Raw genomic sequence first — 15,073 nt, forward strand, 5'->3', positions numbered from 1 at the left:
CTTTTAAAAAGCAAATAGTGCCCACACTCGACTTTTGTGCTTGGGGCACTTACAAAATGGTTAACCTACAATGTTTGGGCATATTAGGTACCCCCGGGGTCTCCCCTATGTGTCCCAGGGGTGGGAGTCAGGTATCTATAAGTAGGACCCTTATACAATGGATTTTATATGCCCCGGGGAAAGTGAAATTGCACATTTCACTCCCCATATTGTGATAAAGTGCTGCCCAAAATCGACTTTGGTGGTAGGAGCACTGTGGAGGGAGGATCTGCAATATTTTTGCATATTCAGAACCCCTAAGTGATCCTGTGGTGGGGATCCAGTAGATATATGTAGCATACTTATAAAATATGTTTTTATAAGCCCTGGTGCAGGAAAAATGGCCCTAGTCACTTTTCCCATTGCAAATACTAGGCCATAGGTTAACATTGTAAAAGGTTTTTAGTTAATAACTGGAGGAAGAAAAGCCATTAAACTAGGATTAAAGGACTCAGTGAAATGGTAATGATAAATCCAACAATATGGTATTGTTGAATGTATTGTAAAATGTACCGACAAGAAGTTATAAGACTTCTTTTGTCTGTAAGCCAAAATTCAACCCTGTGCTGCTCCGATTGGTGAGAGATAAGTGGGTGAGACTGGCTGCTGTGAAGGGGTGATAAATGGGTTAGGAAGCCTCTCAGGAAGGAGAGGATGCTGGGGCATGGGGTGGATAAGTCGTAAACCATAGACTTCAAGAGTAAGGAGGGTGTTAGAAGTTGGCCTGATATATGATTGCTCACTAGTTATAGTGATCACCTTGTATCAGTCCAAACAACCCTTATGGTGATTGGTTGTAAGTCAACCTTATAGACCAGCTATCCTAATGGTAGCATGGTAGCATGGACAAAGCAGTCTTAGGCTAAACTCTTTTGGCATGTGAAGCCAGCTGTTTTACCACATATAAGCCCTTAAATACCAAGTGAAAGGACACAACACAGGATGCTATAACAATAATTAATATATTTATTAATAACAAATACCTCTGAACTCTTTATGAGATCAGAGGGCTAAGCACATGACAAGTCTCTTAGGAAAAATACGTTTAAGTTGCACGATTTATGATGGTGCCCTAGGGGCACGGGAAACAATATACTAAACAAGTGGTATAAGGAAATCGATAGAAGGAATGGAGCTGTCCAGAGGCTGTAAGATCGCTGGGACTACACTACCCTAACCTTAGGAAAGTAATAGGAGGCCCACGGGACGCGTGTGCAGAGTGAGAACTCACACGCGAGATGCGTAACAAAGTCAATGGACAGTACAAATTACGAAAAAGTAAGTATTAGACAGTTCTGACTAACTAGGACTAAACCGACTGGAAATCTGGACACTGGGAGAGTCACTCTACCCTTGAGCACCGAAATGATCTTGTTACCTCACCCACGGGCTGCGGCTGCATAGGTGTCGAAGTGTGTCGGGTATCCACGTTAAAGTCTATGGAGCCTTGAAGAAAGATGCTGCAGGCGACCAGGAGGAAGCTGTCAGGAGTGATCCAAGGGTGGATCAAGGAAGATGAAGACTTGAAAGCAGAGGGGACAATGTTCACAGTCACAAGCCAGTGACTGGAGTGGAACCAGGAAGGAACCAGATGCTGTCGTCGTGATCAGGTGAAGAGTGGGCGCTTGACTCTGCAGCCACGTGGACCAGGAGGTGTTTTCGATGACCAGGATGGAGGCACGAGCTGTCCCACGCAGGCTCTCGCTGTCGGCGGTGTTGGTTCCGGATTCCGCGTCAACAGGCCTTGGCAAAGGCAACCCACGTGGTGAGTGGAAAAGGTGCCTTGTGCGGACGAGGAGGGTCCGTGGTGCTTCTCCTTTGCAGGGAACCAAGGGCCAGTCTGGAGCAACCAGAACAGCGGTGTGGATTTCAAGGTTCGTCGTCTAGGAGGCCACTAGCCAGCCGGCAAGTGACCAGACAACGCGTCGAGCAGCAATCAAGCAAAAGGGCCCTACACAGATCTCATGGATGCTGGAGGGCTGATCTTCTGTGCAGGAGCTGCTCGGGCTGGGGCTTCTCAATCCCCAAAGCACTTCGTCGAGGATACCTCTGAAGTTGTGCTGGAAGCGAAGTGCAGTTTCTCCAAGATGGCCAGTCCCACGTGTCTCGTCACACCCACAGATCTCAGCTGTGCTGCAGATGTAGGTAGAGGTCGGAGAGGTCTGGAGGTCCGGGTCTCGTCGCGCTCTGAAGTCTGGATCCACCAGGGAAGACAGCAAAGTGAACCGCCGGAACGCTTGATGGTACCTGCTTGTGCAGGGTGGTCACTCCTTGGCCACAAGGGAGATTTCTTCAGTCTTCTGTGGAGCAGAACGTCGAAGTCCAGAGTTTCTTCTTGTAGAGTTTCAAATCAGGATTAATCTAATTTGGAATGGGACCAGCTCCTATCTTTATTCTCCTAAAGGGGGCTGTACTATGACTAGGTCCCTCCTATGGGTGGGACCAGGAAGGGGGGTAGTTACACCCCCTATCCTTTGTCCGATTTTGCCCCAGAGCTGGGGCTGGAGTGCCCCAACAACTGGTTTGAACCAGTGTATGCACAGGGACACCTTGTGTGCCCCAGGCATGTCTCATTCCTTTCAGGCCTGTCTTACCCAATACACAAAATCCTGTCTGGGGTGGTGCTAGCACCTCCCAAGGCAGGAAACCCTTTGCCCAGGCCTCCCTCGCTGGAAGGACTCCCAGCAGCAGGAGGTCAGACTTGTGTCTGTGGTGGCAGCATCCATTTTGTGATGCTGAGGCTCTATGTTCACTTTAACCGGGGTTCACAGTTGGGTACATATCTGTCCCTCTAGAAGAGTGGAATGCTACCCCCGTCGCCAGAATTAGCGAGGGGGTAGTATTCCAATTCGTATGACACCTTACTCAACATGTTTTGATAATGCTATGTCAAAGTTAGCAATAACCGCGAGGATTTTAATGCACTTAAGAGTATATGGTATAGCGTTATCATAAAAACAGCTAAAGGACTTGGTTCCGAAAGCTGCAGACAGGCTCAGCTCATGCTAGAGCCCCATCTCACATAATTCCAAGCACTCCGCCTCCAGGATTCTTAAGGCCTGCCATAGGAGTGACTTATAGGAGTATATGTGTCCATTTTAGGTTTAGATATAGGTATACTATATCTAAAGCAAAGGGTGATTACACCACCTTGCCCCAGCTGATTGATCAGCCAGTTGTGTCAGATTTGGATGGCCAGCCAGGGGTGGCATAATACATGCTGCAGCCCCTGGTAGGCCTTGGGCTCACTTATGCCCTGTGTACCTATGGTACACTGTACAAGGACTTACAAGAGTGACCCAATACCAATTGGTAAATGCACCTAAAGTACATGGATGTCATTTTAGAGAGAGAACAGGTAGGCTGTGGGTCTGATTAGCAGGCCCACAGCCAGGGAAAGTCGTAAACCAGTGAAGCAAAAAGCAAAAATCTGGGGTGACCATAGGATTGCAGACCCTACTCTCCTACACAAACCACTTCTGCTATGGATCTACCATCATCCATAACTAGCCAACAGCCAAGTACTAGCAGTTTCCCCTACAGAAGTACCCAGTGTATAGGGAAATTAACCACTGTCCCTGCTATTACCACTGCACACGTGCTTAATAGCGGTGCCCCTTCTAGAAGCTCTCCCAGTATAGGAAAGGCGCCCATTGCCCCGCTAACTACTAACACTCAAGCCACAACCCACAAGCTAACTATCCCTGAAGCTCCACTTTTGGGTCACCCAAAAGTCACCCCCTAAGTCGACTATTAATCAACCTCCTAGTATAAACTTACTCCCTGAGGCAGCCCCATATGTGGTTATACTTGCAGGAGTGCCAGCACTGAAGCCAGAACATACTGAATCTTATGGAGTACTAAGGAACAAGACCATGTTCTGGCTAAACAAGCACAGGCCGCTGCCAGGGAACGAACAGGGGGAAATTTTGCATGTGCGGAGAGCGAGTTGGTTGGGGCACAGGATAAAGGATATTATTGGTAATTGTGTGGTGGTCAATTTTAGAGACTGTAGATTAGTCAACCAAATCGTAGGAGGTGGACTGGTAACCCACTCAAGTAGTATAATAACCTCGCCCTTGGGTTACTTTTACTGGAGGGGAACCCAGAGTCATAACCAAGGCCCCGCGTACACAGGAAGAGGGGATAGCTCCGTTGATGGGATGGGTCCATGTCCTTTAATGCCCAGTGCCCCCCCAGGTTACCCTGGTGCATTGAGTTTCAGAAACAGCTTTGAACTCTTGATGTCTTTAGAGGAATTGGATTGACTAATGCCCAATAGAGGTCACTCCAAGAAGGTTATAGGGGGAAGAGGGAGGCCTTACCATCAACCATCAGCTCCACTCCTACCCCCCTATTAGCACTGACTGAGTCCTCCAGGGTAGAAGTCATTTGTTATGTTGGCTGGGATTAAACCATGTAAAAAGTTCTCCTATAAGATAGGTGCACACAAAATAGGACAGGTACAAACCTTTACTCATACTGGCCTGTTATTTGACGTTTTTTAAAATTTTAAAACATTAATTGTAGAGCGATGTTCCTCATTAGTGGCTTTGACCGGGGCCATTATGAACTATGGGCGGAGGCTGGGGAGGTGGTCACCAGAGCAAATTATGAACCTGCATAGTTCAGTATGTTGCTCTAAGGTGACCTATGGGTCAGAAGTTTGGGGTTTTGTTAACACACAGCAACTACAGGTGGAGGAGAATAAATATTTGAGGAAGGTGCTCCAAACCCCAAATAGTACTTCGGCCCTGATCGTCCATGAGGAACTTGGCAGGCCCTATATTGAGGACCTTGTTAAGGTTAGACCCCTTATGGCCTGGCTAAAGATTTGGACAAATGCTGAGGCTGACCTGAGTAGGCAAATTATTAGAGACTGCCTGGGTAGGGACAAGGGAATGAGAATCCCATGGCTAATGTATGTAAAAAAAAAATCCTTTGAAAGAATTGGCTGTGAGGATCTCTTTACAAACCCAGTGGAAATCGTCCCCCAAGACAAATCCCGAGTTAAGCGATTATTCTTGGAGCAGGTAGCCTCCCGCAGGGGCAGTACTGGAAGGAGGCAAACCCACAGTCTGAGCGCATAGCCTGGTCCAAACAGGGGAGGGCATGGAACCCTATCTCGCTCTTATGCCTAACGCACAGGATAGATTTTTAATTACCCGTTTTAGGCTCAACCTTTTACACCATCTACTGACTGACCCGCCAGGTTTTACTTCAATTGTTGAGCAGAAGGGTGCCTGCGGCTGCGACAATCGGTCTCCGCAGGACAACCTTCATTTTGTATTATGTCGATTTTATGTATTACCTAGACGTAGATTTTTAGTAGATATTTTAAAACAAGTTTCGACAAGCTAAGGTTGCCCTCCTATTCTTGCAAAGGGCCAATGACCTCCTCACTTTTTATTAAGGTTGCTTTAAGGCTGAGGAACACAAGAGGGTTGTGCGGACTGAATTTTGTGTTAATTCTTTTCTTTCTCACTTTATTATGTAGTGGGCATGTGACGTTTATGAATTGTATTTTTATGGTTCCTTTTAATTGTATAAATATGAACTTTTATAATGTTTTTAAATACCGAATAAAGGATTATTGATTGATTGAATTGGTGTTTTTAAATGCTTTACATACTGGTCTTTAAAGTTAAGCCTGCCCGCTCGCCGCCACATTACCAAGGGTTGAGCATAGGAATCATTTTCTTAGACCTATTCTGAGCCCTATACCATGTTAGCGGCATTATTGCCAGTGGCAGACCTACATTTGCCCCTACCAATAACCCACTTTTCAACATTCGGCGCTCAACGGTGTGGATGAGGACTTACGTTTAAAGAGTGCGACTTTCAGAAAAGTGAATTAAAATTTTAAAAATCCTTAGAACAATACCTTTGAGTTTTGGAATAAGGACTAAACTGTTTTTAATCCATTGTTTTGATTTTTCAAAATTGTTCTAAATCTGTTGTGCCTAGCTTTTTGTGACTCAAAACTAGGGAACCATGGAGCCGGACCTGCTAAACTGTTCCAGTTCAGGATGACTGACCTTAGGGTACAGTGTAGGCTGAGGGGGCTGCCTCCTTCTAACCAGATTAGGAAGGCAGGGTTGCTAAAGGCCTGGGCTGGTGTAGCTCAGGAGATGCAGGGGGTTCCCCTCACCCTCACCTCGGAGGGGGTTGAGGATGTTGCCTCTTCATTTTTTTCTGTTAGCCCTTTAGTTCCAGATGGTGGGTGGAGGGCAGGGTCACCTACTCAGGAACCACCAGTGTCCCTCGCAGAGAGACAGATTAAGGCTCAATTAGCTTTGATACCTTTGGAGCAGGAGAAATTGGAATTAGCTAAGAAGAAATGGGAGAGGGAGGAGGAGACAAGAAATGGTGGCAGTGAAAACGATGAAGATTTGAAATGTCCAGGGGTGGTGGTCTTGGTCACAAACTTTCCAAGGGTATAGTACCCAAGTACACTGAGGGGAATGATATTGACAAGTGGCTAGCAGCTTTTGAGAGGGCTCTTAGAATGAGTAGGGTCCACTCCAAGTATTGGGGTGCACTCCTGTGGGAGTTGATTCCAGTAGCTGGGAGGGATAGGCTCCTGAACCTGAAGGGAGAGGATGCAGAATCATACCAGCAGATGAAGGCATGATTAGTTAAGAGATTTGACTCCAGAGAAGTACAGGGTGAAGTTTAGAGGCACCCAGATATTGAGTTCAAAGTCTTGGGTAGATGTTGTGGACATTTCAGTGAAGGCACTGGAAGGCTGGATTGTTGTTAACACTGTTGACACATATGAGGGATTGTATCATTTGTTTTTGAAAAAACATATTTTGACTCATTGTGCAGAAGAGACGTTACACCAGTATCTCCCAGAGAGCTGGGAAAAGCATCTAATGAGTGGGTGAGAACCTGTGTTTCCATTCAGCACAAGGGGGTGACCAGGCGAAATCCCAGAGAAAAGAAGGTCAAAACCAGAAGGAGTCTCCAAAGACCCACACAACCTGCACAAGGAGGGGGGACCCAAATTCAAAGGGAGCGGGTATCAGGGAAAGAATGGTAGGTTCTATAACCAGTTGGATGCTAGTGGTTTTCCCCTCCTGTGCTGGAAAGTAAGATATATCATTATTCATGACAAGGTCAGCTCGTCATAAGCACAGCTCCACTGTGCCTCATGACGAGCTAAGCTCGTCATGAGCAGCCAAGGCGTTAATCCCTCAAAAGTGGGTAAGTGCTTTGACTGTAACCAGCCAGGGCACGAACAGGGAGATGCTGGCTGCGCCTACAAGCTCCCCCTAAGGGTCCATCCACAGGGATTGCCAGTGTAAGTATAAGGGTGGAGAGTGGTGCCCCCGAGGGGGGTAGTCCGGTGATGGAAGCAACCATAGCGTCCCTGGTTGGGGTGAATATTGCAACCCTTGCTGCCTTACCTCCAACATGGAAAGGTACAGGTAGAGGCCTAAAGTGTATGGGACTGAAGTTGAGGCTATCAGAGACACAGGGGCTAGTGTAACTATTGTCTTAGATGAGCTGGTGCCTCCAGAGAGGTTGCTAATTGGTGAATTTCGCCAGGTGACTTATGCAGACAGCAGTACCAAACTCCATCCTATGGCTGTGAAGGATTTGGAATGGGGAGGTGTGACAGGCCCTATGAAGGTAGGTGTCAAATGTGCTCCCACTCAAGTGTTTACTGGGCAATGATCTTGAAGCCTCTGAGTGGTCAGAGGTGGAGAGAGGACTCCATATGAAAATATTGGAGCTCCCCGAGTGGGTATGTGCTGTGAGTAGGTCACAGCCTAACCAGAAGGGAGGGGCTGGACACTTGGAACCTGGAACAAAGGGCAAAACATCCAAGGACAACAGTAAAGGGCCTGGTGAACCAGCCCAGGGAACTCCAGAGGTGCAGGAAGAATCTAACCCTGATTAGGAGGATCTGGCCTCTGAGGGAGGGGCTCTATCCCTGCTAGAGCTGTAATATTTGGCAGAGCGGACAGGAGCAGGTGGACCATCCAGAGAGGAGTTCAGTAAGGGACAGAGAGACTGTCACACCCTTGAGAGCTTGAGGCGGATTGCTTGTAAGCAAGAGGAAGGGGAAGACAGTGGGTTTCACAAACTCTACAGGGAAGATGGACTGCTTTACACTGAGGCCAGAAACCTCAAGTAGGGGCCCCCCAGGAGGCCTTTTCCTCTGCTTCCATTTCTCCCTGTTCAACATCTTCTCTAGAGAGACTGGAAAAGACTTTGTCAAAGAAAAACAACTTGCAAACAGCTGGAGCCAACACTTTATGGCAGGATTATGCAAAGCATGTTTATCTATAGCACAAATGCCTCGAAACATATAATTTAAGCTCAGCAAAATGATACAATACAGTTTTCAGTATGAACAAAAGGATCTTTAAAAAATAATTTCAAATTATAAAAAAGAGATCCTATAAAAAATATATTGCACCAAAAGGAACACTCAATGGGCAAAGATCAAACTGAACTTGTTTACAATTGTCCTAAGTCATCCCAATATTTGATTTCTCTTACACTTTTTCACCAAGTTCCTCAGCCATGCGAAGAATTTCAAAAAGTAGTGTCATTTTTCCAGAATGCTCCAGAACTTCTGCATCTGCTTCAGTGACAAACTCTTTATACCAGTCTGCTGTTGGGCTTTCGGGAGTGGAAGAAGTAGCTTTTGCTGTTGGGAGAAAAATTAACACAATTATGTTAAGCCAGTTATAAATGGAAGATATTAAACAATGTGAGGAGGGTGTACATCATTCACTGTTGAGAATCCACTCGTCAGATTCCCATATCTTTTGGTCAGAGTCTTAGCACACCTAACAAAAATCAGCAAAACCAAGAATAAACTATATGCGCTAGCTCACTCAACAGGAAGGGTGGCATGTGAAGATATCAACGTTGGAAATACTGGAGAAAAACATGTTACTTACCTTACCATTGGTAATGCTTGGAGGATACTCTACCTGCAGATTCCTCACCTTTTGAATTCCCTCAGGGGCCAGACTGGATCCAGACCCCAATCTCCCAAGTGTTCCCGCACGCTAGTAAGTGGCGCTATGCGAGTCTAGCGGATCCTCATCCAACTCCTGAAGTTATGATGCAGGCCCGCTGTTGGGACGAGAAGTCTTCTGCATGGCTCTAGAGAGGATGCTCCCCTGTTCAATGCTGATCTCCTGGCAAGGCACTAGAAAGTACTGGGGGCTTCCTTGAACCCTACCTGCCTGCATGTCCATGGGGGTCTTCCTTTTACATGGATGAGGCCCTAGAGCTTGTCTATCAGGTCCAGGGCATGCATAGTGCAAACCTCTTTTAAAGAAAGTGCCTACTGCACAATTTACCCAATCTGTGATAGACTGACAATGGGGGCATCAATAATTTATACTCAGGAGTACCTGTAACTTTGTTCCCTTTAGGAGGGACTGCCTACTAGCTCACCCTTCTGGTAAGGACTGTTCAGTCTCTCATCTGGGTTCTTTTTAATTCTGTCATATGTGGGATGTCTGTTACGAGAGTCAGTGGGTTCACTGGGTGAGAATGGTGAGCCGCTGTGTTTAGTGTGACCTAAGCTTGTCTGTTCTGCTGGACATTCCCGTTCCCCCATGCCGCTGCCTGGTGGGTTTAAGCAGGCACCCATTCGGGTGGTGTAGGTAAGCACCCCTTTTTGACATGGCCACCCCCACTTGGCTTGGTATTTGATGCGATTTTGACTGCAAGTACACTGGGTTCCTGCTAACCAGGTCCCCAGTGCCAATCTTCTTTCCCAAAACTGTACAATTATTTCCACAACTGGCAATACCTTTAGCACTCCCTGTAAGTCCCTAGTAAATGGTACCCTTTGTACCTAGGGCAAGGAGGCTAATGAGGGTCCTTAATGGCTGCAGCACAAATTGTGCTACCCTAAGGGACCCCTCATCAAACACAGATTGCCAATGCAGGCTGCGTGTCTTGGTGCAGACAAAAGGGAAAACACGACTTGGCACACATCTCTGTGTGCCATGCCCACAAACACTGCATGAGGTACAGCAGCCCTCATAGCCCTTAGGCAGGATACACTATGCATAGGCACATCTGCGTGAGCGGATATGCCCCTGTGCTGGTCACTTCTATTGCTGCCAGTACAAGTGATCAGGGAAGCCATTTTAAGTACCTGTGCTAGACACAGGTGAGAACGAGTTCAACAGCCACACAATGGCTTTACTGAAACCAGAGAGGTTTGGTGTAACCCATCTTGAATTAAGCCCACACTGATTCCAGTTTCTGATTTCTTAATACATGCACCCAGAGGGCACCTTGGAGGTGCCCCCTGAAAACCTACAAACTACTAGTATACTAGCTGACTGGTCATAGCTAGCCTGCCACCACAGACTAGTTTCTGACCCCCAATAGTGAGAGCCTTTGCACGCAGGAGGTCAAAACAAAGCATGTTTGGGCAGAGGGTGTTTACCCTCCCTCCCACAGGAGGCCTGTTAATTAGCATTCCAAAGCAGGGAGCTTCAAAGAGCCCACTGCCTTTGGTATGCAAATCTGGCTTCCCTCACAGAACCCTCTTGACCAGGGCCAATTTGACACCAGGACAAGGCGTGAAAATGAGTAGTCAGATAGGCCTGTTCACCTACAGTCTAGTTCCACCCCTCAGATGGGCTATTTGAAGTGGAGACTTCATTGCAAAGACTGCCATCTTAGCGATGGAAAAACTTAGGAACCCTGGGACAGGGTTATGACCACTTCCCACAGGCAGTGGTCATATAGGGGGCGTAGTGACCTCCAGGATAAATAATTAATTGACTTGGAGCAAACCATGCCGGTCTGTCTGTTGACTTCAACAATTGCGCCAAAAGACAACAAGTCCTGCAGCTGCTATGTCCCCAAAGCTTGAGAGAACTGCCAACACTTAGCCCAAGTACCAGAAACTCTAGTGGATCTGCTCCCCTGCACCTTGCCGGTACCAAGAAAGAGCTGTGAGGCTCCAAGACCGCGAAAACCTGACACCGCAAAGCACCACTGCACGCAAGCCACCTAGCCTGAGCTGAAGCGGGCCAACAGTGGCAACGTGGTCTCTAAACTTTCCAGACTCGAAGACCACCTTAGGTTTCCATGCTGTGCACTTATCAACGCCACCTGTAGTCTCTGTTTGCAGGCCCCCCTACTGCAACTGCTCCCGGTGACAAAAACGACACCTAAGGACACCTCTGCTCCTGTCGTCCGTGGAGAAGAGAATCAAAGGTGTCCCCACGTCCTGAGATTAGTGAGGCCTGAGTCCCCTGCTGGTTCCGCCCAACTCGCCTCCCTGTAAAAAACTTGCAGCCTCTTTTCATGCAGACGATTCCCCATAGACTAACATTGGGCACCCAACACTGAATTGAACCAGTACACCCGGCCGCCCCAGTGACGCTGGAGGTGACCTGCTGGTGTTGCTTTGGACCTTGCCCCATAGTCACCTTAAGTCCATGAGATTGGTCTTATAATTCGCTGTACTCTACCTGTATGCCAGATCTTGTTTTTCCTCCCTTAGGATAACATTGCTTGATAAGTTTGGCAAGGACAGAAACTTAGAGGGAGGCCTTTTCATATGGACTGATTATGGCACCCACAATGGGTTGTTGAGGCATCCGAGATCCAGGAGTAATCTTTCAGACCCAGGAAAAAGAATGAACTTGAGAAGGTGTCTCTGTGACGGATTACGGTGAAAGGAGTTTGCCAGTCTGATGTAGGAGTTGTGCGTTCGCTCATTGGGCGGCATCCCAGCAGATAACGAGCTGTATCTGTGAGGCTTGTGGAGGTAATTGGCTTTGGAACACAAGGAGACTGCAGACAGCTGCACACAATAAGTAAACTTGGTGCACATCAATATTGAGGGAGACAGGGAAACACCATATTGACATTGAAGGTGAGGATGCTTTGGTCTGACCCCCTCCTCTGTGGTGTGGGAGCCTGTGGGCGCTTTCAGGTACCATTTCGTTCAGTAGCCAGGTGGAGAACTTACCATCTATATCTTTGGCCCCTGCGCGGGGATTTGCATAGTCTCCAGCTTTGTCCTTATTTGTCTTGCATTAGTAGCAAGTAGCACTGTCACCGTGGGTGCCCCTGCTAATATAAAATACTAGACTGTGCACAGTGGCCCATGTGGTACAGGCTGCTACATTTTTGTGTTATACTAGGGTATCAGGGTGGGCTAGAACGCTGGCCTGTCACTACCCTCCTGCAGCTAGCCCAGTGGCTACTGGTCTAGTGAGATTCCTGTAACTGTGCCAAGAAAACAAGCATCTCTAACAAGAATCCTGACACCACCAAAGTGGTGTCCTTGCCAAGGAAGGGTGGGCACTCCTACCTCCTTGAGTGGTGGGAGAGTGGGTGAACGAGGAACATATGACTTTATTCCAATTGTTGAAGCCATTTTACTACAATCCAAGTATTGACACCACTGCTCTATCTTTGAAGGATAACCCTATGCAACATGCTTTGTATAATGCAATGTTACCTGCGTTTTTGTAGTGCTTGGCGTCTAGACACTAGAATACAGTTTGGGATCAGGAACTCTGAACCAGAGGGTTATAGAGACTTCTGGTTTTCCCTGTGTATCTTAGATTTATGTGGAGTATATTTGTCTTGTGTGTGTGTTGAAGCATTTTCTTTTTTATAAAGTTAAGCACTGACTGGACATTGATCTTATTGGCTGGTATTACAGTGTAAAATATATCCTGATTATCTAGCCCACCTCACCCCCTTGAGTAAGTTTTGTACTGCTCTGTCTTGTTACCAAGAGAGTCAAATGCTGTAGAGAAATACTTAGTTATCCAGGTTGGCCTCCGGACACCAACGTTGAACAACGCCAATTGATGCAACTGGAGCTCAGTAAAACCGGACTGCCATGATGCCCCAGGAAGCATGTCCTCACATCAGCATACAGGCACCACCCATGAGCACTAACGTTAGTTTACAAAGGCAAGCTTCACTCCTTGAGACATAGAGCCACTGACCAATTTGGAAGATGGCCTGTGCGATTAATCTCAAATGGGACCTTTTAGCCAATCAAAAGTTCACTCCACAGACCAAGCAGGAGGAAGAATCGGTGAGGAATCTGCGCTTAGAATATCCATGAGAAAAGGCTTACCAAAGGTATTATTGATTCTTCTAATGGCTATTTCTAACTGCAGAGTTACACCTTTTAGTAGATACCAAAGCAAAAGACCGTCGAAGGAGGTGGGTCTGACGACTGAACTTTGCATCATAATGTGTGACAGACCGGAGCAGGCAAAATGGCCCCAGCTTTGGACCTGCGGATCAATACAATAGTGTCTGGTGAAGGTGAGTATAGGTGTCAAAGTAGTAGCCTGAAGACAACCAGCAATAGAACAACCAAGCCAGAGCTGCAGCTAGAGACATCTAGCTGCAGATTCCTTACTTTATAATCAAATACCAAAGCATTCCATTCCTGGAGGTGGTTCTGGTAACTGAAACCCCTAAAAGCCTCTAACAAGAACATAAATGGTCTAGAACCGGATCAAAAGGCCAGACCTCCACAATAATGTAGGTGAGCAATAACAAAGTGTATAGTTTACAAAACAATTGTGGAAGAACCACAGATGAGTAAAGTCACAAGACATTATACATTATTTGTGAGAAGGTGGCCTGATATGCAGTGGTCACTATTCTAGTGCCCACTATGTATCAGTCCAGCAACCCTTATTGATGATTGGTTGTAAGTCAACCTTATAGACCAGCTATCCTAGTAGCATGGATACGAGCAGTCTAAGGCTAAAGACTCGAGAGGGCGTGTTAAGCCAGCTGTTTACCACACATATACCCCTTGAATACCCAGTGAAAGGACACCACACAAGTGTTATGAAAATAAACAGTTATTTATTAAAGATCACAACAGCCCTGTACTCTTTATGAGGACAGGGTACTAAGCACAAACCAAAAACTCTTACAAAATACTTAAGTTAGCACAGTATATACAAATGCCCGAGGGGCACGGAAAACCATATACTCTAAAAGTGGAATGTGAAATTCCTAGCAGGTAAGTACAGTACTAATAGCTTTTGGAATCGCTAGGACTTGACTAGGGAATCGTTAGATTACGACTAGGAGGCCTAGGGGACTCGGGTGCAGTGTGTGCACTCTCACGCGAGATGCGGACAAAAGTCTATGGTAGCTAGGAAATAGAAAGTTAGTGTTCTCGGGCGAACCCGACCTGGTAGGGAGAAAACGAAAGTAGATTCTGACCCTTGGATAGTGAGGCTATGCTGGGGCACCGAAATGCCGAAGTTACCTAGCCCAGGGGCTGCAGCTGCATAGGTCTGAAAAGACGTCGGGAATCCTCGTAGACGGACCAGGAGCCGGAAGAAAAGATGCTGGCCGGTGACCAGTGAAGAAAGTTCAGTTGGATCCAAGCCTGGATCTCGAAGATAGATGACACCTGAAAGCAGAGGGGACCAAGTTCGAGACTACTAGCCAGTAGTCAGTGGGCACCAGGAGGGCACCGGATGGTAGCCACCTCGACAAGGTGAGTGGGTGACGCTTGACTCGAAGATCTCACGGACCAGGAGGCGTTGTCGGCGACCAGGATGGAGGATCGAGCTGTCCCACGAAGATAGAAGCTGTCGGCGTCGCTGGACCCAGGATTGGGCAACAAAGCCTTGGCAAATTCAAGCCCACGCGGTGGACCTAAAATGGCGTCTGGAGTGGACCAGGAGGGTCCGGGGTGCCTCTCTTGAAAAAGGAAGCAAGGGCCAGCCTGGAGCAACCAGACCAGCAGAAGAGATGTCGTCGGGCGTCGTTCAGAAGGCCACAAGCCAGCCGGCTAGTAGCCAAACAACGCGGTGCACAGCAAACAGCAGAAGGGCCCCACGCCGATCGTGGAGATGCAGGGAGGCTGGCCTTGGGTGCTGGAGCTGCGCAGGGTCGGGGCTTCTCGGACCCCAAAGCACTCACCAGTGGAGGACACGGTGGGCTTGCAGTAAAGATGTCGTGCAGTCTTGGCGATCGTCGGTCCCTTGAGGTCTCGTCGCACTCACGGTTCTCAGCTTGGCTGTAGAGGTGA

At 47.4% G+C, this 15,073-nt stretch overlaps 1 protein-coding gene across 1 annotated transcript in view; it reads right to left on the reverse strand.

Annotated features, from left to right (window-relative positions):
• The window catches only part of ATRX (ATRX chromatin remodeler), a 1,771,102-nt gene that overhangs the window by 384,809 nt on the left and 1,371,220 nt on the right, over window positions 1–15,073 (reverse strand). The window contains exon 26 of the mRNA XM_086918408.1: window positions 8,554–8,704. Within this exon, the coding sequence (XP_086774534.1) occupies window positions 8,554–8,704 (151 nt within the window). The remainder of the gene's footprint in view (window positions 1–8,553; window positions 8,705–15,073) is intronic.

Source organism: Lissotriton vulgaris, chromosome 4_1 (assembly GCF_964263255.1).
Source record: "Lissotriton vulgaris chromosome 4_1, aLisVul1.2, whole genome shotgun sequence".
Lineage (NCBI taxonomy): Eukaryota > Metazoa > Chordata > Amphibia > Caudata > Salamandridae > Lissotriton > Lissotriton vulgaris.